Here is a 27,284-nt window from a genome sequence, read left to right on the forward strand (position 1 = left end):
AACGGGGCCACCGAAGAGAAGACCCCGCCAGTTCGGAGTCCTGAAACGGGGGCAGATCCTCTGCTGCATTGGGGTCCTAAGTCAAGGACTTTCTGTACTGGCCCCGGGGGGCGTGGGGGACATCCAGCCTCGCCACTCCTTACCGTCACATAGAGGCGGAAAAGTTCGTTTTGTCGCAGCAAATTCCTCATGTATTCCATGCAAGCTTCCTCTTCCATACAGTAGCGGATGTAAGGCTGGAAATGGGAGCCGAACTGCAGGGGAGGGGAGAGAGACCCAGAGTTAACCATGGTTTAGGGAGGCGGTCAGAAGCTGGGATTATCTAGCATTGGCCGAGCGCCCAGTGGGCACCTGACTGGGCTGTCTCTCGTCTCTTCTCTGCTGCTATATAAATACTTTGATCTGGGGTCCTTGGTGGTCTCCGAGCTTGGAGGTTTTCTTGCCGTCGTCTCGTGACCCAACTAGGTAGCATCATCAGTGCTCAGAAGGGAGAAAGGGTTTGCTCTCTGTTTGTACTGACTCTTCTCTTCCATAGGCTCAACATCCACTTCCAAGCTCAACTCCAAATGCGGAGGTCCTCTGAGCATACTGTAAGGGCCTGCAAGACCCTATACCCCACCATCCACCCACCCGCCCATCCACCCACTCAAGCAGCCCTCTTTCCTCCATCCCCCCCTCACCGTCTTAAAGCCCTCGGATAAATCGGTGGGGTCCAGCAAGTTTTGGCTCCTCCGGGCCTTCTCCAAAATGGGGGCCATGACAGTCCTCCAGAGGGTGCGATGAACCCGGATAATTTCTTGAATGTTGCTGAAAAGACGCTCGGCTTCCACCTGAAATCATTCAATTAAAATTTAATTTAAATTGGAAATGTGACTTTGAGCCGCCTGTTTCCCAGCTGAGTTTTTAATGGGGGGTGGGGGGGTGGGGGCCTTACCTCGCACAAGAGACCCGAATCCTGCAAATTTAAAAGACAGCACAAGAAGAGCTGCGGAGAGAAAGAAAGAAAGAAAAAAATAAACGTATTCATCCGTTAGAAGTGTTTCTCCAACTTAGCAACGGTTAAGGTCTGTGGACTTCAATTCCCAGAATTCCCCAGCCAGCCACACAGCTTTAAATGGCTGGAATGGAGAAAAGCTGTGGTAAGATTTGCACCAGGCACCGGAAAGGTTATAGAGGAATAACTCTGGACTTACATCCGTGATGACTTTCAGTTTCTTGATGTAAGACGCTTCGGTGTGCAGCAACTCCCAGATCGCTTCCTGCTGGTGACACTGACGTCGCGTCAAGGCCTGGAAACAAAACACGATTAGATTTAATTTTAGTCGTAGGAAAAAAAAGGAAAGGAAAGGAAAGGAAAGGAAGGAAGGAAGGAAGGAAGGAAGGAAGGAAGAAGGGAAGGAAGGAAGAGGGAGGGAAGGATCAGAGAGAGAGACAGGAAGGAAGGAGAGAAAGAAGAAGGAAGAAAGGAAGGAAGGAAGGAAGGGGGAAGGAAGGAAGGAGGGAAGGAGGGATCAGAGAGAGAGAGACAGGAAGGAAGGAGAGAAAGAGAAGAAAGAAAGGAAGGAAGGAAGGAAGGAGGGATCAGAGAGAGAGAGACAGGAAGGAAGGAGAGAAAGAGGAAGAAAGAAAGAAAGAAAGGAAGGAAGGAAGGAAGAAAGAAAGAAAGAAAGGAAGGAAGGAAGGAAGGAAGGAGGGAAGGGAGGGATCAGAGAGAGAGAGACAGGAAGGAAGGAGAGAAAGAGGAAGAAAGAAAGAAAGGAAGGAAGGAAGGAAGGAAGAAAGAAAGGAAGGAAGGAAGGAAGGAAGGAAGGAAGGAAGGAAGGGGGGAAGGGAGGGATCAGAGAGAGAGAGACAGGAAGGAGGAAAAGAAAGGAGGGAAGAAGAAGAAAGAAAGGAAGGAAGGAAGGAAGAGGGAGGGATCAGAGAGAGAGACAGGAAGGAAAGAGAGAGAGGAAGAAAGGAAGGAAGGAAGAAAAGAAAAGAAAAAAGAAAAGCCCACCTCGGTGTCCTGGATAATCTGCTGCCAGCTCTCCTCCATCCGCAGGCCGGCCTCGTCCTCCTCCTCTCCGTCCTCCCAGGAGTCCTGGTCGAAGCGCAGCTGGTCGGGCAGCCGGGGGAGGCCGAAGAGGCTGTAGGACTGCAGCTTGCTCTCCAGCTGCTCCATCTTGTCCAGCTCCTGCAGGGGGGGAGGGAGGGGCTGAGAGCGAGAAGGCCACACTGGGGAAGGGATGCAGGGATGGAGGGATGCAGGGCGGGAAAAAGAAAGGGAGGGAGGAAGGGAGGAAAGAAGGAAGGAGGAAAAGAAAGGAGGGAGGCAGGAAGGAAAAGGGTAGGGAAGGAAGAAAGGGAGGAAAGAGGAAAAGAAGGGAGGGAAGAAGGAAGGAAAAGGGTAGGGAAGGAAGAAAGGGAGGATGGGAGCATAGGAAGAAGGAAGGAAAAGGGGAGGGAGGGAAGAAAGGAAGGAAAGAGGAAAAGAAGGAAGGAGGAAGGAAAAGGGTAGGAAGGAAGAAAGGGAGGATGGGAGCATAGGAAGAAGGAAGGAAGGGAGGGAGGGAAGAAAGGAAGGAAAGAGGAAAAGAAGGGAGGGAAGAAGGAAGGAAAAGGGTAGGGAAGGAAGAAAGGGAGGATGGGAGCATAGGAAGAAGGAAGGAAAAGGGGAGGGAGGGAAGAAAGGAAGGAAGGAGGAAAAGAGGGGGGGGAGGGAGGAAGGAAAAGGGTAGGGAAGGAAGAAAGGGAGCATAGGAGGAAGGAAGGAAAAGGGGAGGGAGGAAAGGAAGAAAGGGAGGAGGAAAAGAAGGGAGGGAGGAAGGAAAAGGATAGGGAAGGAAGGAAAGAAGGGAGGGAGGAAGGAAATTCCCTTCACCTAGAAATTTAATTCCTTTTCCCTTATATTCCCCCGCTCCTCTTTGCCTAATTCCCTTCTCTCCTCTCCCTCCCTTCCCTCCAAAAAGCCCAAAGGACCCAATTCCTCCTGCCTCCAACCGCCCTGATAGACTGCTCCTGCACAGGGAGGCTCTATCTCAGGGAAGGGCGGGGGGGGGAAGACCCAGGCAACCACCTTCCAGAAAGAGATCAAAATCCTCTTTTTTTGGGGGGGGGGGCCAGCGGAATAAACTTGGGGTGCAGGCTGGCAATAAAGCGGGGGGGGGGGGGGGGCGCACCCTGGCGAACGAGCTGGAACTGTTTCCCGACCCGAAGAAACCGCTGAAGCGGCTGGGCCCTCGGTTCTTCCGCGTGTCCGGCCCGTTGGGGACCGGCGAGGGGGCTGCGGGAGGCAAAAGGTCCGGATTTTGGATCCTGGCATCACCAAGAAATTCATTCATGTTCTTCCTCTGACGCCCAGGGCCCTGCAAAGGGGAAGGGGAGAAAGAATTGAGTGGGGGGATCAGAGCAGACAGATTGGGGAGGGGCACAGGAGGGGAAGAGACTCCAAAAATGGCCATTAAAAACAAAAACAAAAAAAATCAAATTTCCAATCTGGGTAGCTACATCTCTTGCAAACCAGAGCTGAGAAGCTCAAACCATCATTGTTGGTTTGTTGTTTGGATGCTGGGGGGGGAAAGGCCCCCCCTCCTTTGCTAAGCCGTCCTTTCAACCCACGATGATGGCTAGTGTGTTACAGCTTCAAAGCTAGACACCCCTCCAAAGTGGAACATGTGTAGTTTTTCTGCATCTTAGTTTTTTATTAATTAATGTGACATATATTTTTTTCCGCTCTCGGTTGGTTGATTGTAAAGGAAGAACAAATAAAAAGAATTTTAAAAAAGGAATAATTGTAATACATTTGTGCAAAGCTTCTTTAAAAAGGAAACATACTGAAAGTGTCTTTATAAAAAAAAAGTGTAAAAGGAAACACACAACAGAAAAAGAATATAATATTGTTGTGTTACAATTCTGCCTATACTTATCTAATGTAAATATTATTCAAGTACAAACAAATTTGTTTCTTTAAAAAATATATCCTTACAACAGTTACAATTCTGCCTATAACTTATCTAATGTAAATATTATTCAAGTACACAGGAATTTGTGTCTAAAAAAATAATATTGTTATAACAGTTACAATTCTGTCTATATTTATCTAATTTAAATTTTACTCAAGTACATAAACATTTGTTTCAAAAAAGATATATTACACATAATAGAATTCATATATATTTATCTAATGTAAATTTTATTCAAGTACAAACCCATTTGTTCCTAAAAATATCTACCTATCTATCTATCTATCTATCTATCTATCTATCTATCTATCTATCTATCTATCTATCTATCTATCTATCAGTATCTATCATATCTATCGATCTATCATTTATCTATCTATCTATCTATCTATCTATCTATCTATCTATCTATCTATCTATCTATTTATCATCTCTATCCATCTCTATCATCTATCTATCCATCCATCTATCTATCATCTCTATCTATATATCTCTATCATCTTATCTATCTATCTATCTATCTATCTATCTATCTATCTATCTATCTATCTATCTATCTAGCATCTATCTACCTACCTACCTAGCTATAACATCATAACATTTATATCTATTTATATATCCATTTCATATAAATACATTTACAAATATATAACCTACTTAGATATTTAACAAGTTAAATAAACGATACTGTTTTTCAATCTCAAAATTTTGAGACGTGAGGACTTCAACCCCCAGAATTCCCCAACTAGATTATAAAGACTTCCGTTCCCAGAATTCCCCAGCCAGAATGCAAGAACCTCAATTCCCATCATTCCCCAGCCAGCGCGTGTGGACTTCAACTCCCAGAATTCCTCTCTCTTATATAGGATCAACTTTAATTTCAACCATCCTTCCAAGCAGAAGACCAAGAGGAGAAAGAGGATACAATGCAAGATTCTCCTTGCAGAGCTAGCTTTCTACATGCAGGGTTCCCAGCCATCTTGCAGGGAAGTTTCCTGCTGCCCGTGTTCCGGCCTCTGAATTTTTTTGGGTTGATATTTGTTTGCTTCCCACATCAAAAAAACAGGGTGTGCCCCTTCGGTTTTGCTCCTTCGACAAATTTACACAGCTAAGTTTATTTTAAGCCTGGATCAATACAATGGCGGCACCGAACGCAGGAGCAGAGCGAAAAAGGGGAAATATAAAATTATAAAGTTATAGAGATGAAGTCCTCTCCAGAAAAAAAATTCCCTTTATTTCCAAGGCAAAAAACGTTTACGGGGAGTCCTTGCCTTACGACCACAAGTGAGACTGAAGTTTCTGCTGCTAAGCGAGACCATTGTGTACGTGAGTTTTGGGAACTTTCTTGCCACGGTTGCTAAGCAAATCACTATAAGTTAGGTACACGGTTGTTAAGTGAATCCGGCTTTCCTGTTGACTTTGCTCGTCCGAATTTTGATCACGTGACCATGGGGATGCTGCAACGGTCGTAAGTGTGGGGTTGGATTAGAAGACCTCAAAGGCCTCTTCCAACTCTGTTCTCCTGTATTCTGAACTCCAAAGACTCGAAGAACCATAAAGTGATAAAACCGACAGGTTGAAAGTTGTAAAACCATCCACGTTTATCTGAAGAACCATAAAGCAAACGGAACAAACTGTGCCCTCTGACACAAATGAAGAAAATAAAAATAACCTATGGGCTCAGAGAGAGAGAGAAAGAAAGAGAAGGGGGAAAAACTCAGAACGGAGGGCGGTTGCTTTGGCTCAAAAGAGAGCAATCACTCAAGGAAACGTACAAAAATCCGGGTTTGGAGGGGACCACAAAATAAAAAAAAATTTTTTAAATGTTTTAATCAGCTTGAGTTTTATAATTTTAAAACCATTTGATGTGACTTTTAAACTTTATTATTTATTTATTTATTTATTTAATCGTATTTATATACCGCCCTATCTCCCAAGGGACTCAGGGCGGTTTACAGGCACTAAAAACAGATAAATAGAATATAAATACAATATAAAACATTTAAAAAACTTATTCTAAAGCCCGTCCAATTAAAAATAGAAATAAAACCCAATTTAAAACCCAAAATTTAAAATCTAGCTCAGGCAGGCAGGCCCCCAAACTTGGTTGAAAAATGGGTGGATGAATGAATGAATGACAAGGAAGGAAGGAAGGAAGGAAATGAAAGAGAGAAGAGGAGAGGAGAAGAGAGGAGGAAAGGAAGAGAAAGAAAGAAAGAAAGAAAGAAAGAAAGAAAGAAAGAAAGAAAGAAAGAAAGAAAGAAAGAAAGAAAGAAAGAAAGGGGAAGGATGGAAGGAGGGAGGAAGAAAATGAAAGAGGAGAGAGAGAAGAGGAGGAAAGGAAGAGAAGAAAGAAAGAAAGGAAGGATGGAAGGAGGGAGGAAGAAAATGAAAGAGGAGAGGAGAGAAGAGAGGAGGAAAGGAAGGAAGGTGGGAAGGACGGAGGGAAGGAGGGGGGAAGGAAATGAAAGAGAAGAGGAGAAGAGAGCAAAGGAAGGAAGAAGAAAAAGGAAGAAGGAAAGAAAGGAAAGAAAGAAAATAAGAAAGAAAGAAAGGTGGGAGGGAGGGAGGAAGAAAGGAAGGAAGGAAGGAAAATGAGGAATAAATAAATAAATACTGAAACCATCCCAGTGATGAATTATCGATCACTTCAGGAGGTCCTTATTAGCAATATACACATTTTTCCTTTTTATCTGTAATCTTGGAGGTCTCAGTGCAGCACAGGTCTAATTCACCTCCCCACAACAGCCCTGTGAGGTAGACCAGGCTGACATTACACCACTAACACCAGGCCACCGTGCCGAAGGAGACGGGACCCATCAGCTGTTTCACATCCGCAACCCACCAGACAACCACAATTCAATTTCCCAAACTTCAGCCGGTCCTGCAAATTGAAAACTTGGCCGTGATCAATAAAAGACACTCTTTATTTTCTTTAAAACGAGGCCTTAATTCTCGACGCTTCCTCCTGCCAACAAAAAGTAGGAGATTGCAATTTGCACCGGGTTCAAAAGGTGCTTTGGAAGGCAAAGCAAGCCAAATTTGACTCATTCCTGATTTTGATTTTTTTTAAAAAAAAGGACCCGGGTCAGCACACGTAAGTTGGATTCACACAACGCCTGTGATCAGCTCTTTGAAAAACCCACAAGCCACATTCCCTGTGTCATGCAAAGCTGGTTTAATGTCGGTTAACTTTGTAGCAACTTCACAACACTCTGGGGGCAGAAAGGGTTCTGCTGCACTAAGCAAACTCACGTTTCCGATCTCTTTTAGGCCTAACCGGTGCAAAAAGTACAGACTTACATACTGTTTGGGTGTCCAAGATGCTGGCTGACCCTGCGGATCGTCCCGGGCCAGACAATCTTGTCCCTCGGGCTCTCTTTGACCAGCTTCTTCTGCACCGTGGCAAAAATCCCTGCTTGGTTTTGCTAGCCGGGAAGGAACTCCAGATATCTCGGATTGAGAATTATACTGCTGTATTCGAGCGGCGACAAACCCCGGTGCGACGGTCAGCTTTCGGCCGAAGGGCTCGTCCAGTAGATGTTGGAAACGGGCATAATGCAGCAGCGGCCACTCGCTGTGGGTCGGAAGATCCCACCTTCTCCACTTGGGACCGAACATGGCTGGGTCCTCTAATCCCGCATGATTTTCGAAGAAGGGATTTGTTTTTCCCGCGTCCAAACAGCGGAGAGCAAATGGTCTTTTGGAGAGTTTGCACCTTTGGAACCCGAGACGTCGCAGCTCTGAATCCGAACTCAGCCGAGGGGGAGAATTCAAAAGATCTTAAGTGGGGAGGATGATGGGTCTTAGCAGCCTCGTTTCACCCAAAAAGGCATCCGATAGAGTAGAGTGACTCGGCTGCAAAGCTACGAGAAGCTCACCTCGCAAAGGCTCGGTCGATGCCGGCTGAGTACAGATTTTCAAACGGGCACTAGGCTGGCAAGGTGTTGGCACTTCCTGGTTCTTGGGGGAACCAGGTAGGGTGGAGAGTTTGTAATCGACTCCAAAGGTCGGGCTCTGCCCATCAATCACTCAAAAGAATTTATTTGCTGCCCAAATATTAGGAACCAAACAACTCACCTAAGAGGCAACAAGAAGTAACTTCTGAATTTATTTTTTTCTCTTGCACTAGATTGTGATTTTTGTCCTTTTGGCTTGAATCGCAAATAATCGGAAGCCGTTTAAGCAGGGGTGAAATTACAAATCAAATCAAATATACGTTGAAAATAAAATAAAATTTAAACTCAAAATAAAATCAAACAAATTAAAAAATCAAAATGAAATATACAATAAAAATCAAATCAAATTTAAATTCAAAATAAAATAATAACACCTCTCTCGTGTTGAACTCTGGGACCCACCCATCCATTTTAGTAATCCTAAGGAAGTGAGTTGTCATGACTTTCTTTTAACCTCCTGGCTCAGGTTTTCAATTCAGGGGATCTCCTGTTGGTCTTCCATCCCGGCATTAAACAACTTCCCGCCAGTTTTCCAGGATCAGTCAAAGTTGGTTGTGTGCTGCCACCTGCTGGCTGGCGGTGATAAATAACAGGCATAAAAAGCGACCTTCCTTTCTCGTCGGAGAGGAGTGGTTCCATCCTGGCTTGTTCAGTACAAAGGTTTTCCTTTCAGGCAGAAGCAAAGTTCAACCAAAGTATACAAATGCAATAAATAAAATAAATAAATAAAAACCAGTGCGTCCATTTCTCGCACGTTTGCTGAAGGGACAGTCGCAAATCGAGGACTACCTCTACGGCTCACCCTCACTGCTCCCTTCCCAATGACGCTAAACAGATTACCGCAACTCATGGTTTCTCTCCCACCACCTTGAGATTGCCCAGTTTGGGACCAACTGAAACACGATCTAGTCAGTTTCACCGCACTGGTGGAAATTTCCAGCTTGTTTTTTTCCTCGCTGGTCGAGCAATTTCTTAACCGTGGCAACTTGAACTGGACTTCTAACTCCTGAAATGTTTGATAGATCTCCCCATCGGAGGCATTCTCCACCCCGGCCCGAGAAGGGAACAACATCCAGACAAGGTAGTCCATTCCCCAGTCCTGAACGCAGCTCCTTCTCCCTGACAAGTCAGTCCCTGATCCGCCTGCTTCTGGAGACGGGGAGGCCACCCCACACCTGTCCCGCAACTCACCCCGGCGTCCGTACTCTCCCGGCGAAGCGATATTTGCTCCAGTCGATCCAAAGATGGGGTGGCGAGGAAGGAGGGGCTGATGCCCGCTGGGCGCAGGATGGGCAAACTCAGGGATTTGCTGTCTTTCCCCCCATCTTCCACCTTGAGGTCGTTTCCTGGTTTGGCTGAAACAGAGGAAAAAGAAAACTTGGTTTATGTTAGGAAAGCCGCTTCCTAACGGCCTACTTGAGGGTAGCTGCAAATATGGGTATATTATCCTACTCGGTTCTCCAAGCGGGTGCCCTACGGATCTGTCCCAGGTGGAATTATTCAATATTGTGGTGCCGTTGAAACTGACTAGATCACATTTCTGCTTGGGCGAAAACTGGTAAACAATGAGACAGCGGGAGAGAAATGATGATTGACAGTCCTTGATAACAACCCTCTGGTCAGAAATGGGCTGTCAATCCATCGTTTCTCTCCCACCGTCTCTGGATATTTTCTGGGTTTTTTTGGGGGGGCGGGGGCAAACAGTAACATGATCTAGTCAGTTTTTGTAGAGCAAAGTCTCTGGCTGGGGAATTCTGGGGGTTGAAGTCCACCCTAAGTGACCCATCGTAAGTCCAAAGGACAACCTGTCGTAAGGTTAAGCTCGCGGATCGAATCCCGGTGTTACCTTTCACCCGCAGGTAATGTCCTCCAAAGCGATAGGCTTCAAAGTTGAGCGACAGTGGGGTATTGGACTGGTCCAAATAAATGTTTACTTTTGACAGATCGATGCCTTTCCTTTCGAAGACCGGGAGCAACACCTCCCTGGATTGTCCCAAGAGGAAAAAAAACAGGCAGAAATTCAACAGGGGGCAGCGTTTGACGGACAGATATCTGCCCCCAAAGAATATCAGACTCAAAACTCCCGTGTGAAAACATGCCCTTTTCATTTATTCTTATTTTAAATGTATTAATTTTTATGTATTGCTCATTTATGAAGTCATCGATGCATATTTTTAATCCATGATCAATTAACGGATTAGAGTCATTTCAATATGAGATGGGCAGCAAAGGCGTTTAATAAATATTTTATTTTATTTAGGAAAGGTACAGGCAGTCCTCGACTTAACGACCGCCACTGGGGCCAGAATTTTCGTTCTGCTAAACGAAGTCAAATTTCTTGAGCAAATCGCATCTGATTTTGCCTGTCGGGAGGTCACCAAAGGGGCTCGCTGCGACCGTCGTAAATGCGAGTCGGTTGCCAACTGCCTGAATTTTGATCCCGTGACCATGGGGATGTCACAACGGCCAAAAAGTGTGAAAAATGGTGCCAACTTCCTTTTTGTTCAGTGCCGCTGTAAGTTCGGTCACTAAACGAACCGTCGTACGTCAAGGACTACCTATGGAATCATTTGGAAATATTTGATGGGGCAGCAGACAATTACAACACGGAAACCGTTCTCACCCTAAAGACTTCTTCTTCATGGCTGGGGCGATCTCGGTTTCGACGTCCACGTTCAAATCAAATTTCAGAGTGAAATATTCCCTGCTGGGATCCTGCAGAAGAAATACAACTTTTTTTTTTAAGTTGATAAGTTGGGTTTTTAATGTATTTTTTTTAAAGATGTCTTACAGAGATTCATTTAGCACAGTGTTTTGCAAACGTGGCCCCTTTAAGACGGGTGGACTTCAACTCCCAGAATTCCCCAGCTGTCTGGCTGGGGAATTCTGGGAATTGAAGTCCACCTATGTTAAAGTGTCCCACTTTGACAAACAAAGCGCGGAATTAAACTTAAAGCGATCTGCTTTTTTATCGGCGGCTCGGAAGCCGAAAGATTCCCCTGCCCTTCTGTCTGAGAGGTGACAGACATCACAGGAGGAATAGGTTTGAGCAGGGGGGGTTGGACTGGATGACCTCTGAGGGACCCTATCGACTTGACAATCCTGTGAGAGCTGCAGCTTGGCCTTTGGATCCCATTCAAAAGTTTGCTAAAGGGTTGAGGACTATTCTATACAGACTCTGGATAGAAGCAAGGTGCGACCGACAGCCTTACGTCCGTATGTCTCCTGGTTCCTTTCTTGGCCTTCCGAGCTAAATTTCGTTTTTCTCTGCAAGAAACAAGGAAGAAAACGGAATTGGGGTTACAACACAGCGTCTCTGCCCAACTGACTGTTCTTCCTAAAACACGATCTTTCCATTCCTTCTGAAAGCTAGCTCTCCAGGAAATGAGATCGGTCGACCCTGAGGAACTAGCTTTCTGAAGTGCGGGGATGTTTGCCGAATGGCTCTTCCCTACACTCACCCTCTCCCGTCAATCAGCGGTTCGTCATCCTCTTCCACATCATAGGCCGGGCTAGTGCGTGGAGGGCAGGACCGGGTGGAGACGTTACGCGCCAGGATAGACCCTGAAGATAAGAGTGATGGGCCGGTTAATCCCTGCTTTGGGACTCGGAGTCCCTTTCACACGTTACTCTTCTCTCCGAGAGATTCCCTATCTGGCCACATTTCTTTTGACTCTCTTATTTTATTCCTAAAAGGCTTCAGATGCCACGAACAGCGGCTCGCTTCTTCCGAGGCATGGGCAGAATTCTGCATCGGGTGCAAATCCTGAATCGTACAGATTGGCATCTCTACATCAGCGCTTCTCAACCTTGACTACCTTAAGATGGGTGGGCTTCAACTCCCAGAATTATCCCTGTTGATAATGCATTCCCTTTCCTTATTCTCTTGTAATCCCTTCCTCTGCAATCTCTCTGCTCTAGGGAGTAGGAGATAGAAAACGGGAATGGCTAGCTGGGGAATTCTGGAAGTTGAGGTCCATCCATCTGAAAGCAGGCAAGGTTCATTTATGCGTTGAATTTATTTGCTGCCTGTCTCGTAAATTAATGATGGCCGGATTGGTGGCACCCCGCTGCTCTCTGCTGTCACTTAAAATCAATTATTTGACAAATCAATAAATAAAGAGTGCTGTGGGTGAGAACCAGGCCCAGCTCTGGCCCAGCAAGGCCTCCGGTGGTCACCTGGAGGCGGAAGGTCGAAGCGGATATGTCGGTCAAAGTGCATCGCCCCGTGGATCTGCCCGTCGCACTCCTCGCACAAGTGCAGGGGGCTGTGGTGGCTGAGCTGCTCACATCTGGCGTGGTGACACACCTGGGGAGGGGGGGCAGAGAGGAGAGGAGAGAAGGGAAGATGGCGGTTTACGAATTATAATCCTCCCGGAGTGGGAGGACGACCGGCTTATTTTTAGACCCCTTTCCAAGTTAAGGAAAAGTTAGTTATAGAAATTCGGTCAATGGATCTGTTTGGTTGATAGCCCAAGGGGGGGGGGGGGCTTCACATACTGTAGCAACCGGTCATCCACGGATGGGTACGGCGTCACAAAACACGGCAATTCGTTCACACGTGCCATCCGCACATCTGTGCAGCGTCAAAATTACAGTGATAGAGGACGGGATTGCACCCGCAGTTCGCCACTACCGGTTCAAGCGAACCGGTCTGAACCGCCACTGGTCTATAGGGATAAACAGAGCAAGGCTTCTGAAGGGTATTCAAATGAAGGAAGAGGCATTCTCTCGCATCTATCAGAAGAAAGAAGAATTGATCTTGCACAGAAGCGAACGGAGGCATTCTCTCGCAGACATTAGAAGCAGGAGAAATTATTTCGTGTTTTGTAGGCATGAAAAGGAAGAGGCATTCTCTCGCAGACATAAAAAAGGAAATTTTTCTCGCAGAAAAGGGAAAGGAGAGACATTCCCTTGCAGACATCCGAAGGAGAAACGATCTTGCCGATGGGCGAAGGAGGCAAAATAAAACTGCCGGCTAGCGAAGCAAGAGGCATTCTCTCTCGCAAGCAAAGGAAGGGCACCTGTGAAGGAAGAGGCTTCCCCCCGTGTTCAAATAAAGGAAGCCCTCCCTTGCATACAAGTCAAGGAAGAGGCATCTTCTGGCAGAGCTCCATCCATCGACTGCGCCGCTCTTGAGAACTCAGCTCCAACCCCTCGTCTTTTCCACTACTTAGAAAGCACCCCCATAAGCTGGGAGGAACCTCAGAGGCCATCTAGTTCATCCCCGTGCTCAGCGCAGAGCCTCCTCCAGGATTTGAAGCGGCTGTGTCCCAATTTGTGGGGTTTGTGAGTTTGATTCCCACCCACCCCAATCCCTTCGCTTCACCCAGCTCTCTCTGATCCGACCCTCGACACCTACGACCTTTGTAACTGCACCCCCGAGGCCTTTCGTTGGAGGTCATCCTCGACTTAATGACAGCAATTATGGAGCCCAATATTTTGGATGTTAAACGAGACGATTGTTAAGTGAGCTTTGCCCCATTTTACGACCGCAGTTAAAGTTAGTAACGTGGTCTTTAAGCGAATCTGGCTTGACTTTGCCTGTCAGGAGGTTGCAAAATGGGACCCCGGGAACACTGCGACCGTCATAAATACGAATCAGTTGCCCAGCGTCCGAATTTCGATCACACCACTGTGAAGCTTCTACAGCCAACTGTTCAGTGTGAAAAATGGTCGTCCGTTAGTTTTCAAGATCCATTTAAACAACAGTTTTGACAAATTTAACAACTGCAGTGAATTCCCTTAACAACTGCGTCAAGAAAGGCCGTGAAATGGGGGCGAAACCCACTCAAGAAATGTTTCACATAGCAACAGAAATCTTGGGCTCAGTTGTGGTCGTAAGTCGAGGACTGCCAGTAAATAAAGTAATATAAAATATGCCATGCTCAAGATATATTTTTGGCTACATTTTAATACAAAATAAAACATAGCATAGCATAGCATAGCGGAATGGAACGGAATGGAGAACGTAACGTAACGTAACGTAACGTAACGTAACGTAACGTAACGTAACGTAACGTAACGTAACGTAACGTAACATAACATAACATAAGATAAGATAAGATAAGATAAGATAAGATAAGATAAGATAAGATAAGATAAGATAAGATAACATAACATAACATAACATAACATAACATTAGCACAACACAACACAACACAAAACGCAAGGCCAAAACACTTTGGCCAAATTTCTATGGATATCCTCAATCATTCTCAGCACCTTTTGCCAAAATTCCTCCATAATTTCCCCCCCCCCACTTTCAAAATTCAGTTTTTCCCAGCCAATCCAGATCAGACAGCCCCCCCCACACACCAATTTGGAAACTTAAAAAGACCCCCCCCCCTCAAACGGAGCACGCCTGTCAAATTTGAAACAAAATCTGAATTCTTGGTTGATCCTCCAATTTTGATTTTTAATTTTTTTGTTTTTTTTTCCGACCGGCTGCTTTTCCTTCGGAAAGAGATTTTTCAAACCAGCCTGGGCAGAATTCCCAAATCCCATTCTAACAGAAAGAAGGAGGGGGTGTCTGCTCTCTTTAGTTGCCAATCAAATCTGAATTCTCTCTCTCTCTCTCTCTCACACACACACAGAGACACTGGGCTTTAACCCTGTTGAGCAAAGGCTGGATGGAGGACACCCCTGGCTCTCCAACCTGCCCAGACAACCTCCGGTGGGTGACGCTGCTTTCCTTCCTCCCTGCCACCTTCAAAGACCCCTCTATCCCCCTCCTCATTTCAAACCCAATCCATGCACAGAAAAAAAATGGGAGGGGGGAGAAGGGGTTGAGAGATAGATTGAGGTGCCCAGAAAGAGAGCCCCCCCTTCTCAGCACCCCAAAAACTCCCCGATCTGCTCTCTTGTGAGCCTTTAACCCGCGTTCCCCCTCCCCCCGACGCCCTGACCCGCGATAGGTGCAAGGGAGCCCCCTCTCCCCTACCCCTGCCCGGCTTCCTCCGCTGGCTCCCCAACCTCTCCTGCCAGCCTTTGGTGACGCTGCCTTCCTTCCTGCCTGCCAGCCATCTAACCCCCCCCTCCCCATTTCAAAACCCCATCCATGCACAGGAAAATCCGGGTTTATTTGGGGGGGGAGACAGCGGGGTTCAGAACAGAGACGCCCCCCTGTCTCAGGACCCCCCAAAACTCCCCGATCTGCTTCCTTGCGAGTTCTGAATGGCTTCGCTCCAGCTAACCCGCGTTCCCCCGACGCGCCTGATCTTGGAAGACCCCCCGTCCTCCTCCTCCCCACGACCCCCTCTAGGCCCTCCGCCACCCTTTCTCTGCCCCCCCCCACTCCCGGCTTTCAGCGCCGGCGAGGCTGGCAGGCCGCGGGCAGGCGAACAAAGGGCCGGAGGGGAGGCGGAAAGCAAGCAGCCCCCGAGACTCACCTGGCCCGGCAAAGAAGCGGCGGAGCTTGGCAAGGGGCGCGCGCGGGCGCAGCGCTCCGGCTGGGGCGGCTGCAACCCTCGGGGCTGCCCGGGGCTTGACTCAGCGCCGGCAACCGGTGGAGGAGGCAGCCAGGAAGGGCAGCCCACAGCTGAGCCAGACGGGATCTCCGCTTGCTTTGCCTGCCCGAGCTTGCCACCGTCTCTGGCCGGGTGCCTTAATCGCACCCGGCCCTCCTTGCTGCGTTTTTACGCGCCGGCTTGCTGGCGGCGGCTGCTGCTGCTGTCTCTGGTGCTCCCCCAGCGGCCGGCTTGCGAAGCCCCCCTCCCCCTGGCTGGCATGCAAAGGATGGGGAGGGCGAGGGGGGGGAGGCTGGAAGCTTGGCTCCGGGGCTTAGCAGGGATTTTAGCTGGGGCGGCGGGAGAAGGGGGAGAAGCTTCCGGAGGCAGCTGGAGAGGCTAGCTGGCCGTGGGGAGGCGCTGCGCAATCGTGCCAGCTACAGCTGGTGTGGGTGGGGGGGGGAGACCGTCTGGACTGTGCCCTTGCAAGCCAAGGCTGGGCTGGGGTGGGGGGCACTTAGAGCTGGAGAAAGCCAACCCCCCAGGGGGATTTTCTTTCCCCCCCCCCACCCGCCTCGCCAGCAAGCGAGTGTCGCTTTGCATTCACACAAAACGAACGCTGCCCAACACGCCCAAGGAGACAGGCTTGGGCAGCGAGTGGGAAATTGGGGAGGGGAGGGGGGACCACCACAAGGTGGGGAATTGCAGGACTCCCCGCCCCCGGACCAGGTTTGGAGGGAGGCGCGGGGGGGGGGAGGATTATAGAGAAATGAGACAGAGAGAGAAAAATGAATTTTCTCTCTCTCTTCTAAAGTTGGTTTTAAAAAGATATTTTAGGGGGGGTGTTGGTGTTTTGTTTTGTGTTTTGGAATAGGTTGTAGGGTTTTGCTTAGATTTTTTTAAAACGTATTTTTTAGATTTTTTAAAAGGTTTTTTTAAAGGTTTCTTTAAAAGGCAGGTTTTAGATTTGTTTTGAGAAGATGGTTTCTTTTAGGTTTTTGTAAAAGATACAGATTAAAAAGTATTTTTTAATTATTAAAAATTATTAAAAAGATTTAAAAGTATTTAAAAGATAAGTAGAGTTGGGAACGACTAGCACATATGTGCAAGGGGAACCTTTGCCTTTAAAAGATACAGGTGGTTCTCGACTTCATTTAGTGACCGTTCAACGTTAACGACGGTGCTGGAAAAAGGCCTGTTTTTCACACTTAATGACCGTCACAGCATTCTCCACCGTCACGTAATCAACTGACTCAGATTTATGACGGTTGCAGAAACCAGGAGACGGTGAATTATAGTTCTATAACTCGGGCACGAAAGTATCCCTGTGGTCACGGGATGCAAATTTGGAGGCTTGGCAACTGGTTTCGCAGTTATGACCGTCGCTGTGTGTCCCAAGGTCACGTGATCCCCTTGTGCGACCTTCTGACCAGCAAGACTCACTTAATGACCATGGTGAGAAAGATCGCAAAATGGGGCAAAACTTGCTCAACAAGGGTCTCGCTTAACAACAGCAATCTTGGGCTCAGTTGGTGGTCATGAGTCGAGGACTAGCTTGTATTTAAGAAGCCCAGCCCTGTGAATCCAGGGAACAGCCGGGATGAGTAAATCTGATAAAAGCTCAGAACAGTGACTCATGCAGAGGGTCGACAGACACTCCCATCCTGGGAAGCCTGCAGGAGCATGCTCAGTCTACACCTAGCCGCCTCTGTTGTTCTTTGTTGCCACGGCAACGTTCAAAGTGGTGGGGGGGCTGTAAAGAAACAGCTGTCAAGGGCTCAGAGATTTTCCCACAATCCTTTGCGCCTGGAGATGCCAGCGCTCTGAGCACACAGTGCCACCTGTGGGTGCCAGGAGGGAAACGCAGCTCTGCGTCATCATGATGCCGTGAACTTATTATCATGGTGGTAAATGATATGACCCGAAGACAGATGGACCCTGGGAGAGAGGAGAAGAGATGGACGGCCTGGTAAGAATCAGTGGAGCCCAAGGCTGGGTAATAGAAGGGGGAGGGGAGAAATTCAGAGGGGACCCTCCCTAGTTTCTCAAAGTGGGAGAATTGTACTTTCAGACTGGCAAGGTTCTTGCAGTAAGCGGGGAAAGGCCTTGGGAGACCAGGAAAATAGAGACCCAGCCAAGGGAATGGTCAGATAACAGTCAGCTGAGCCTGCAGCTGGATAATGGGTGGAGAAAGAGACTCGCAGGGGACTCTCCCTAGTTTCTCAGGCTGTAAAGGAGACGGTGGGATAATTGTACTTTCAGGCTTGCAAGGTTCTTGGCAGGCTAGGTGACAAGGATCTTGGGAGACGAGAAAAAGAGACCCAGCCAAGGGAATGATTAGATAACAGTCAGCTGAGCCTGCACCTGAATAATAGGTGACTCAGAAGAGATAATAATAAAAGAATAATAAAAGAGACTCAGAAGGGACCCTCCCTAGTTTCTCAGACTGTAAAAGAGACCGCGGGAGAATTGTACTTTCAGGCTTGCAAGAATTCTTGTAGAGGTGGTTGAGAAGGACCTTGGGAGATGAGACAAAGAGACACAGCCAAGGGAACGGTCAGGTACGAGACCACATAGCCTGCACCCAGATATTGGAAGGGGTAAGAAGGGACCCTCCCTAGTTTCTCAGGCTGTAAAGGAGACCGCGGGAGGATTGTACTTTCAGGCTTGCAAGAATTCTTGTAGAGGTGGTTGAGAAGGACCTTGGGAGATGAGACAAAGAGACACAGCCAAGGGAACGGTCAGGTACGAGACCACATAGCCTGCACCCAGATATTGGAAGGGGTAAGAAGCTCAGAAGGGACCCTCCCTAGTTTCTCAGGCTGTAAAGGAGACCGTGGGAGGATTGTACTTTCAGGCTTGCAAGGTTCTTGTAGGGGTGGGTGAGAAGGACCTTGGGAGATGAGACAAAGGAACTGGTCAGATAAGAGATTCCATAACCTGCCCCTGGATATTGGAAGCGGCAAGAAGCTCAGAAGGGACCTTCCCTAATTTCTCAGGCTGCAAAGGAGAGAGGGAGAGGATTGTACTTTCAAACTTGCAAGGTTCTTGTCCTGGTCCGTGGGAAAGACCTTTGGAGACAGGGAAAAGAGGCAAACAGCCACTGCACAGCCCCGTTATTAACTTAACGGCTGCAGCGATTCACTTAACAACCCGTGGCCAGCAAGGTCATAAAATGGAGCGAGGCTCACTTAACAACTGTTTCGTTTAGCAGCAGAAACTCCACTGTGGTCACAAGTCGAGGACGACCCGCTGCTAAACAAATGGTCGTAAGCCAAGGAGTGCCTCGTCTTCAACCGAAGGCTCCTTAGTGGGGGCAGACAACCCACAAAGCACCATCAGGTTAGGCAACCAACCGCAGAGATCAGAAGGAAATATAGATAACCGAATTAGAATAGAATAGAATAGAATTTTTATTGGCCAAGTGTGATTGGACACACAAGGAATTTGTCTTGGTGCATCTGCTCTCAGTGTACATAGAATAGAATAGAATAGAATAGAATAGAATAGAATAGAATAGAATAATAAATATGGAATGAAATGGAATGGAACGGAGTGGAATAGAATAGAATAGAATAGAATAGAATAGAATAGAATAGAATAGAATAGAATAGAATAGAATAGAATAGAATAGAATTTTATTGGCCAAGTGTGATTGGACACACAAGGAATTTGTCTTGGTGCAGATGCTCTCAGTGTACATAAAAGAAAAGATACCTTCATCAAGATACAACATTTACAACACAATTGATGGTCAATATATCAATATAAATCATAAGGATTGCCAGCAACAAGTTATAGTCATACAGTCATAAGTGGAAAGAGATTGGTGATGGGAACTATGAAACGATTAATAGTAGTGCAGATTCAGTAAATAGTCTGACAGTGTTGATGGAATTATTTGTGTAGCAGAGTGATGGCCTTCGGGAAAAAACTGTTCTTGTGTCTAGTTGTTCTGGTGTGCAGTGCTCTATAGCGTCGTTTTGAGGGTAGGAGTTGAAACAGTTTATGTCCAGGATGCGAGGGATCTGCAAATATTTTCACGGCCCTCTTCTTAATAAACAATTAATAAACAATTAGCAAGTAACTTGTAATTCATAAATAAATGCCAGTCAATAAAAGAGGAGGGAAGGGGAAATTATGAGCCAAAGCGATGTTTTTAAAGCAGGGGGGGGGGAAAACAGAAGCGAGGACTGGAAAGGACTTAAAAGCGTCACCCCCCAAATTTAAGAAAAGCCACCCCCCTCCCCCCAAACTTCAACTGATTCTTCATCCAGGGAGAATCAAAATGCAGGGTTTATTTTTTTTTTTACGGGAACAGGCAATTGGATTAAAGCCGGAGAAGAGACAGTCTCCCCGCGGCTAATTTGCAGGCAGACACACAAATTACGTTCTGGCGGCAGAATCCGCCAGGAAAATTGTGGGTATCAGCGCTGCGCCCGGGTCTGGCCGAGGGAAGGACTGGCGCGCAGCCAATTCACACATTACGAGAGAGGGCTGACCCGGGTCGGACCTCTGCATTTTGGCAGGAAGTCTGCAGACCAAGCCGGGGAATTGTCGCTTTTGAGGAATGCTGAACATGCCGCCACGTCCCTTAGGAGAGCAAGATGGGCCCTGACTGGGGAGGATGGGCGGGGTGTGTGTGTGTAGAAAATCACCCCAAGGAATAGAGCAGGGACCGCTCAACCACTGGAATGATGCACTTAAGAACGGCAGAGGGAAAAGGTCGTAAAACGGGGGAAAGCTCACTTTACAAAGGCTTCGCTTTTCGGCAGTGTAACTTTTGAGCTCGGTCGTAACCTGAAGGCCACTCCTGTTGAGTTCTTCCATGCTGCAAATTGGAAATACCCCATGTCTCAATTTGGGGTGTGTGTGTTAGAATTGACAGGATAGCATCTTCCAGTATTTGGGGGGGGGGGCTGCCCCAAAGAAGAAGTGGGGGGGTCCACTTATTTTCCAAAGCACCGAAGAAGGTAGGACAAGAAACAACGGATGGAAACTCATCAAGGAGAGAAGCAACCTGGAACTTCCTGATAGTCAGGACAATTAACCCGTGGAACTGCTGGCCACCAGAAGCTGTGAATGCTCCATTTACTGGAGGCTTTTAAGGAGAGACTGGGCAGCCATTAGTAGGGTTTCCTGCTCAAGCAGGGGGTTGGACTAGAAGACCTCCGAGGTCCCTTCCAACTCTGTGATTCTGTATTCTGCAGTCGTTGACTTTGTGGCACGCACTCAGGTTTAGAATACCGATGGACCTATCTGGCCAGGATAGATCCCAAAGCCCATGGGGCACTGCTGGTGGGCAGGGGGATTACCTTGACGGCCCTCTGGTTCTCAGCACAGCTGGGATTTTGGCACTGAGGGACAGTCTCCTCTACTACGGCTTCTTCATCTGAAATTAAAAAGAGAAGAGGAAGGCACGGTTTAATCGGTCTGAGACAGTTGGTCTCCGCAGACACAGGGAGTCCTCAACTTACGGCCACAACTGGGCCCCAAATTTCTGCTGCTAAGCGAGACCGTTAAATTGAGTTTTCCTCCATTTTGCGAGGGAAAGAGAAAAAAGGAGAAAGAGATGGATAGATAGAGACAAAGAGGGAGAGAAAGAGGGGAAAGAAGGAGAGAGAGAGAAGGAGAGAAAGAAGGGAGAGAAGGAGAAAGATGGAAAGAAAGAGATGGAGAGAGAGATCAGAAAGGAGGGAGAGATAAAGAGAGGGAGGGAGGGAAGGAAGGAGAGAGATGGAGAAAGGGAGGGAAGGTGAGAAGGGGAGAGATGGAGAGAAAGAAGGAGAGAGAGGTGATAAAGGAGGGAGGGAGATGAGAGAGAGAGAAGGAGGGAGGGAGAGAGAGGTGGAGAAAGAGAGAGAGTCAGGCTGCCTACGCTTCCAAATTTTTCTGGCCAGACCCCCCCCCCCCTTCAGACAAAGGCCCCTCTGTCTCCTTGTCTGTCCTCAAGCACTTAGTGACAACCTCGCTATTGGCCAAACGGCTGGGCAAAATTATTTCTGCCCGACAATCTATTAGGAATAACAAGGAAAGTGGAAATGGGCAGTTTTTCAGCCAAGAAAAAGACCACCGAATGAGGAAATCCAGTTGCAACACTGGGATAAACTGGGGGACAATAGGAGAGGTGGAGGGGGTGGGGGTGAGAAAGATCCCTAAATTGTAGCCAACGGTGTGGTGGATTATGTGTGCGTTGCTTCTCAGTATCGTTTTTTTAAAAACACCATTGAGGTCATCTAGCCCAGCCCCGTCAGAATATGATCCCGTATCATATCACACAAGTGTGTGAATGCGGCCACAAGCACCGGGTACAAAACACAAGCAGAGTAGGGCGACTTTGCAGTTGTACTGAGCAGAAAAAAGCTAAGTTAATTTGTTTTTTTCGATAGACAAAGATGGATGGATCTTTGCACAAGGACGGGTTTTTTTTAAAACTGAAATTCACAGGTCAATTTCCTCAGATGTGGTCAATTTCCTCAAACCAGTTTCCCCAACTTTTTTAACAGAGGCGAGTCAATTTCACTGTCTCTTCCTATCAGTTTCACAATTCCAAGTGTATACACATAGCCTTACAACCACTGCTTTGTCACTCACCTGGTTTTCTTGCCTAAGGCGGGACTAGAACTCCCTGTCCCCTGGTGGTTGGCTCAAAGTCACCCAGCTGATTTCATGCCTTAGATGGAACTAGAACTCACCATCTCCTGGTTTCTAGCCTGATGCTTTTAACCATCAGTTCAGACCAGCCATATTAATAGAATAGAATAGAATTATTTATTGGCCAAGTGTGATTGCACACACAAGGAATTTGTCTTGGTGCATATATTCTCAGTGTAAATAGAATAGAATAGAATAGAATAGAATAGAATAGAATAGAATAGAATAGAATAGAATAGAATAGAATAGAATAGGAATTTTTTAATTGGCCAAGTGTGATTAGACACACAAGGAATTTGTCTTGCTGCATACATTCTCAGTGTACATAAAAGAAAAGATCATTAAGGTACAACAATTAATGATAATCATAGGGTACAAATAAGCAATTAGGAACCAATCAATATCAATATAAATCATAAGGATACCAGCAACAAAGATACAGTCATAAGTGGAAAGAGATTGGTGATGGGAACGATGAGATGATTAATAGTAGTGCAGATTTAGTAAATAATTTGACAGTGTTGAGGGAATTATTTGTTTAGCAGAGTGATGGCCTTCGGGAAAAAACTCTTCTTGTGTCTAGTTGTTCTGGTGTGCTCTATAGTGTCATTTTGAGGGTAGGAGTTGAAACAGTTTATGTCCAGGATGCGAGGGGTCAGTAAATATTTTCACAGCCCTCTTTTTGATTCAGGTCCTCAATGGAAGGCCGGTTGGTAGCAATTATTTTTTCTGCAGTTCTAATTATCCTCTGAAGTCTGTGTCTTTCTTGTTGGGTTGCAGAACCAAACCAGATAGTTACAGAGGTGCAGATGACAGACTCAATAATTCCTCTGTAGAACTGGATCAGCAGCTCCTTGGGCAGGTTGAGCTTTAAATGCATTATTAAGTCAGTCAAGGACCCCCCTGTACGGTCGGTCGTAAGTCAAGGACCCCTTCATAAGCCCCTGCAGACGAAACACTGGCTTCATCTCACAACTGCGTCTCTTCTTTGTCGAAAAACCAGAATCTCTTAAAGGTTTCGCATTTCAACCCTCCCACAACCCGGATCGCATAATTACGCCATTATGCCTTCCTCGGAGGAGGAGAATATAATGTTGTAAAACAGAAACAGCCTCCCAGCTGGGCCAAAATGCACGAGGGGGGGTGGGTGGCCGTCCCGTTCTTTTCATCTCCCCCCCACCCCGCCTTCCGACGCAGACCCAAGCAACAAAAGAGGTTTTGTGATGCCAGCATTTGGAGCGGAGCACCAAACGTACAGACTTCTACAGAATTGGGGGGGGGAACCTCAGAGGTCATCTAGACTGACCCCCCCCCCCGTTCGGGCAGGAGAGCCTATCACGAGAGAAGCGTTTTGCACTCTCCCATTGGTCAGCGAGGGAGACCAGACGTTGGCTTGGGAACAGTCCCAGCAAGGTAGGGTGAACGTCTGCAAGGTTGCCTTGGAAACGCTTGCAAGCGCCCTGCGGCCATCTTGACTTTTTTGACCTCTCCTCCCCCCAGCAAGGATATTCCAGCCTCTTTTCCAAACCCTGCAAGAATTAGACAATTGTGCGCAAAAAAATCCCCCAAAACCCCACACAATTCTCACGATGAATAACCTTGCCCGATGGGATTTCTTCCCGCACTGCCGGTCGTCCTCGACTTACAACGGTTCGCTTAGTGACCACTGGAAGTTACAGCGGCACTTGAGAAAAAGGGACTTTAGGGCCGTTTTTCACGTTTACGACCGTGGCGGCATCTCCCATGGCCACGCGAGCAAAATTCGGACGCTGGACAACGTAAGTGGGCCGCGTCACTTTTTTCAACGCCGTTGTAACTTTGAACGGTCACTAAACGAATGGTTGTAAATCAAGGACAGTCTGTAGTCCCGTCCCATCCTTTCTTCCAACCCTGAAGAAGAAACTGAAAAGCCATTTGTCCGGAATGATCTAGGGCTAGCTTGTACTTGAGCAGGGGGTTGGACTAGATGACCCCCAAGGTCCCTTCCTACGCCGTTATTCCAGTGGAAGGGCTTGCCTCCAGAAGTTGTGGCTGCTCCATCCTGGGAGCTTTTAAGAAGAAACTGGACAGCCATTTGTAGGCTCTCCTGCTCAAGCAGGGGGTTGGACTAGATGATCTCCCCCCCACCCCAAGGTCTCATCCTACTCTGCCATTCTGTAATCGTCGATCAATTCACCAGTGGAATGGCCTTCTTCCAGAGGTTGGGAGAGCTCCGTCCCTGGAGGTTTCCAAGAAGAGATTGGACAAGCGTTTGTCTGGCATGGGAGAGGGTCTCCTGCTTGAGCGGGGGGTTGGACTAGAAGACCTCCAGGGGCCCTTCCAACTCTTGTCATTCTATCCGTCTCCCGCCTGACTTACCTTCCAGATCCTGGGCAATGTTGAGCGTCGAGCACCAGGAGAACTTTTCCACCATGTTTGCCTCCAGATCCATCAAATCGGGGGGCAGCGCCTCCAACTCGTAAGCCCCCCTCTTCTTCCAGTAGAGAAACATCTCGGAGCAGCCGAAGGAAGGAGGCTCCGACTTTATCCCCACGTTTGTTTTCTCCTTCGCGATCGGCCGAAGCGGCTTCCTTGCTAACCGCTTAGGTGGGCCGCCCCCCCCACCCAAAGCCGAGACACCCCCCCCCTCTCAACGGGGCTGTGCCAAAGAGCCCGTTTTTGGGGGGTACAAGGAGCCCCTTCAGCCCCTGCAAGCCGAAGTTTTCTGGGAACCGAGTCGGACTCGCGAAGAAACCCAAGCAATGCTCGTCAACTTTGTCTGGACAAAGAGTCCTTTTCTTTCGCCTCCTACGGACATCGTCCATCCTTCATGAAAGGGAACTCAAGCCCGAGACAAGACGGACAGACGGAGGGTGGGTGGGTGGGTGGGTGGGTGGGTTGGGGGTTTGGGAGACCGACCGGATGGGGAAGGCCTGATCTCTGCCCCCCACCCCCCGCCCCGAGGAGAGGAGAGGGCAAGCCACGTTCCTTTGATGGGAGTTTGCACAACAACCCACCATGGGTTGACTTCCCGTGCTGGGTTAAAACAGATTAAACCAGCATACAAGCCAGCATACGAACTGACGACTTCAGAACGACGGGCAAATCCGAGAAAAAAAGACAGTCCTCGACTTAACGACCGCGGTTGGCAGCAGGACCCCCAGGCTGCTAAACACCGACAGCTAAACGAGCTAACAGTGATTTTACGACGGTTTTTCGCTAGGGCTGCTAAACGAATGGCTGCGGTTGTTAAGTGAATCACGTGGCTTCTCCACTGACTCTGCTTGTCCGAAGGTCGCAAAACGGGACACTGTCACCTGACCCCCCCCCCCGGGACACTGCAACCGTCATAAGTATGAGTCAGCTGCCAAACATCTGAATTTGGAGCACGTGTCCCGTGTGGATGCGACGACGGTTGTAAGGGCAAAAAACTGGTCAGTGCCTTGTAATTTTGGTTGGTCACTAAAGGAACTGTCGTAAATTGAGGATTACCTGAACAACTTAAGTTATAATTTTTTTAATCTTTGGAAAAAGCAGTCTGGGTGTTCCTTGGTTGTGCGATTCGATCCACTCCTAGCAAGAGAATTTCGCCCTCCGGATTCACCCCCGTTTACGCCCGACCTCGCACGAGACGCGCCGTATATCGGACGAAGCGAGCAGCCGCCCGTGAAATCGGGAGATTTTGGAATCGGTCTGGTGGGCCGGAAAAAATCAGAGCGGGCTATCGCTGAATTTTTGTCATTGTGGACTCTGCTCTCCTGCACCATCAAACCTGAGGAATTTCAGCTGGTGGACAGAGAGGAGGACGGGATAAATATCTCCAGGTCGGGTAAAAGGAGCCAGGGAAGAAACCAGGAGACGGTGAGTTCTAGTTCTGCTTTAGGTGTTAAAGGAGGCTGGGTGACTTTGAGCCAATCACCAGGAGACGGTGAGTTCTAGTTCAGCTTTAGGCGTTAAAGATGGCTGGGTGACTTTGGGCCAATCACCAGGAGACTGGGAGTTCTAGTTCTGCAATGGGTATTAAAGCTGGCGGGGTGACTTTGGGCCAATCACCAGGAGACAGTGAGTTCTAGTTCTGCTTTAGGCGTTAAAGGCAGCTGGGTGACTTTGGGCCAATAAGCAGGAGATGGTGAGTTATAGTTCTGCAATCGGTATTAAAGCCGACTGCATGACTTGGGCCAATCTAGGAGGGAGGGAGTTCTAGTTCCGCCTTAGGCATTAAAAGCACGTGAGTGAGTTTGTGCCAATCACCAGGAGACGGCGAGTTCTAGTTCCTCAATAGGTATGAAAGCTGACTGGTGACTTTGGCCAATCACCAGGAGACGCAACCGAGGGGCTATCCATGATGTCGTCCCACCCAGGAATGAAGCTGGGGAGGGGGCTGCGTCACAGGACCCAGAGGGACTAGGGAAGCTATTGAGCAGCCCCTCCAGCACCAGGAATGCCTTCTGGGATTAATTCCTCCAGATCTGGCTCATGTTCAACCTAAATTTTGCTGTTTCTGCTTAATGTTTGTTTTCTTTGCTTCGGGGCAGGCGGCCGGCCGCTGGACGTAATCCTTTTTTCCGATGATGGAGAGAATAAAAGGGATTATACATTTAAAAAAAAAAAAAACCAGCGTGGCGCTATTGTCCTGGGCGGCACACACAGAACCCACAACCTTGTGGCCTCCTTAACAAGCACAATTTAGCAGCCGATCGCACAAGTGTGGGGGGGGGATGTGTGTGCTGGGGGAAAAAAAGTGCAAATCCCGTAAAACGAACACACTTCTTGGCTGGAATTCACCCTCGGCCACCCTCGAAACCCGAGGGTGCCAAAGAGGGGTTACCTCTCTCTTTCGGGGTACAAGAATCCCTCTGCATTTATTTGCACCTCGGTTGTACCGTGGGGTTCAAAAACACAGGCGGTCCTCGATTTCCGACAATGGAAACCTTTTGTCACTAAGCGAGGTGGTGAAAGGAATCACGCGGTTTTGTGGACTCTTTCTCGCCGGGGTGGCCAAGTAAATTGCAGGTTGTTAAGTGGATCATTCAGTTGTTCAGCGAATTGGCTTCCCCCCCTGCGATCACACAACCGTTGGGAGTCTGCAACCATCGTAAATTCATGCCAGGTGTTAAAGTGATTGAATTATGACCGTTTGGTGACACGTCGCAAATGCGAGGACTGATTGTTAAGTCCCTTTTTTCAGCGGCGTTGTAACTTCAGTCGGTCACTAAGCGAATGGTTGTTAACATCGAGGTAGGCTGCAAACTGTCTCACTTAACAAGTGGAACAGATCCCGAAAGGCAGATTAGCAAAT

General features: G+C 47.9%; 1 protein-coding gene across 3 annotated transcripts in view; it reads right to left on the reverse strand.

Annotated features, from left to right (window-relative positions):
- Window positions 1-24,752, reverse strand: part of PLEKHG5 (pleckstrin homology and RhoGEF domain containing G5) — a 33,800-nt gene extending 9,048 nt beyond the window's left edge. The window contains exons 1-14 of one of the 3 annotated variants that reach the window (XM_058161295.1): window positions 24,365-24,752; window positions 20,668-20,744; window positions 12,083-12,212; window positions 11,365-11,467; window positions 11,116-11,170; window positions 10,527-10,618; window positions 9,750-9,886; window positions 9,095-9,258; window positions 3,162-3,347; window positions 2,000-2,176; window positions 1,194-1,289; window positions 935-985; window positions 681-830; window positions 144-254 (exon numbers count right to left, since the gene is read on the reverse strand). In XM_058161295.1, coding sequence (XP_058017278.1) covers window positions 144-254; window positions 681-830; window positions 935-985; window positions 1,194-1,289; window positions 2,000-2,176; window positions 3,162-3,347; window positions 9,095-9,258; window positions 9,750-9,886; window positions 10,527-10,618; window positions 11,116-11,170; window positions 11,365-11,467; window positions 12,083-12,212; window positions 20,668-20,744; window positions 24,365-24,497 — 1,662 coding nt within the window. In that variant the 5' untranslated portion in view covers window positions 24,498-24,752. Of the gene's footprint in view, window positions 1-143; window positions 255-680; window positions 831-934; window positions 986-1,193; window positions 1,290-1,999; window positions 2,177-3,161; window positions 3,348-9,094; window positions 9,259-9,749; window positions 9,887-10,526; window positions 10,619-11,115; window positions 11,171-11,364; window positions 11,468-12,082; window positions 12,213-12,403; window positions 12,574-15,295; window positions 15,682-20,667; window positions 20,745-24,364 lie in introns of those variants that run through there. The other 2 variants (XM_058161297.1, XM_058161298.1) reach the window with 2 other exon arrangements.
- Window positions 24,753-27,284: the final 2,532 nt, after the last annotated feature.

Source organism: Ahaetulla prasina, chromosome 18 (assembly GCF_028640845.1).
Source record: "Ahaetulla prasina isolate Xishuangbanna chromosome 18, ASM2864084v1, whole genome shotgun sequence".
Lineage (NCBI taxonomy): Eukaryota > Metazoa > Chordata > Lepidosauria > Squamata > Colubridae > Ahaetulla > Ahaetulla prasina.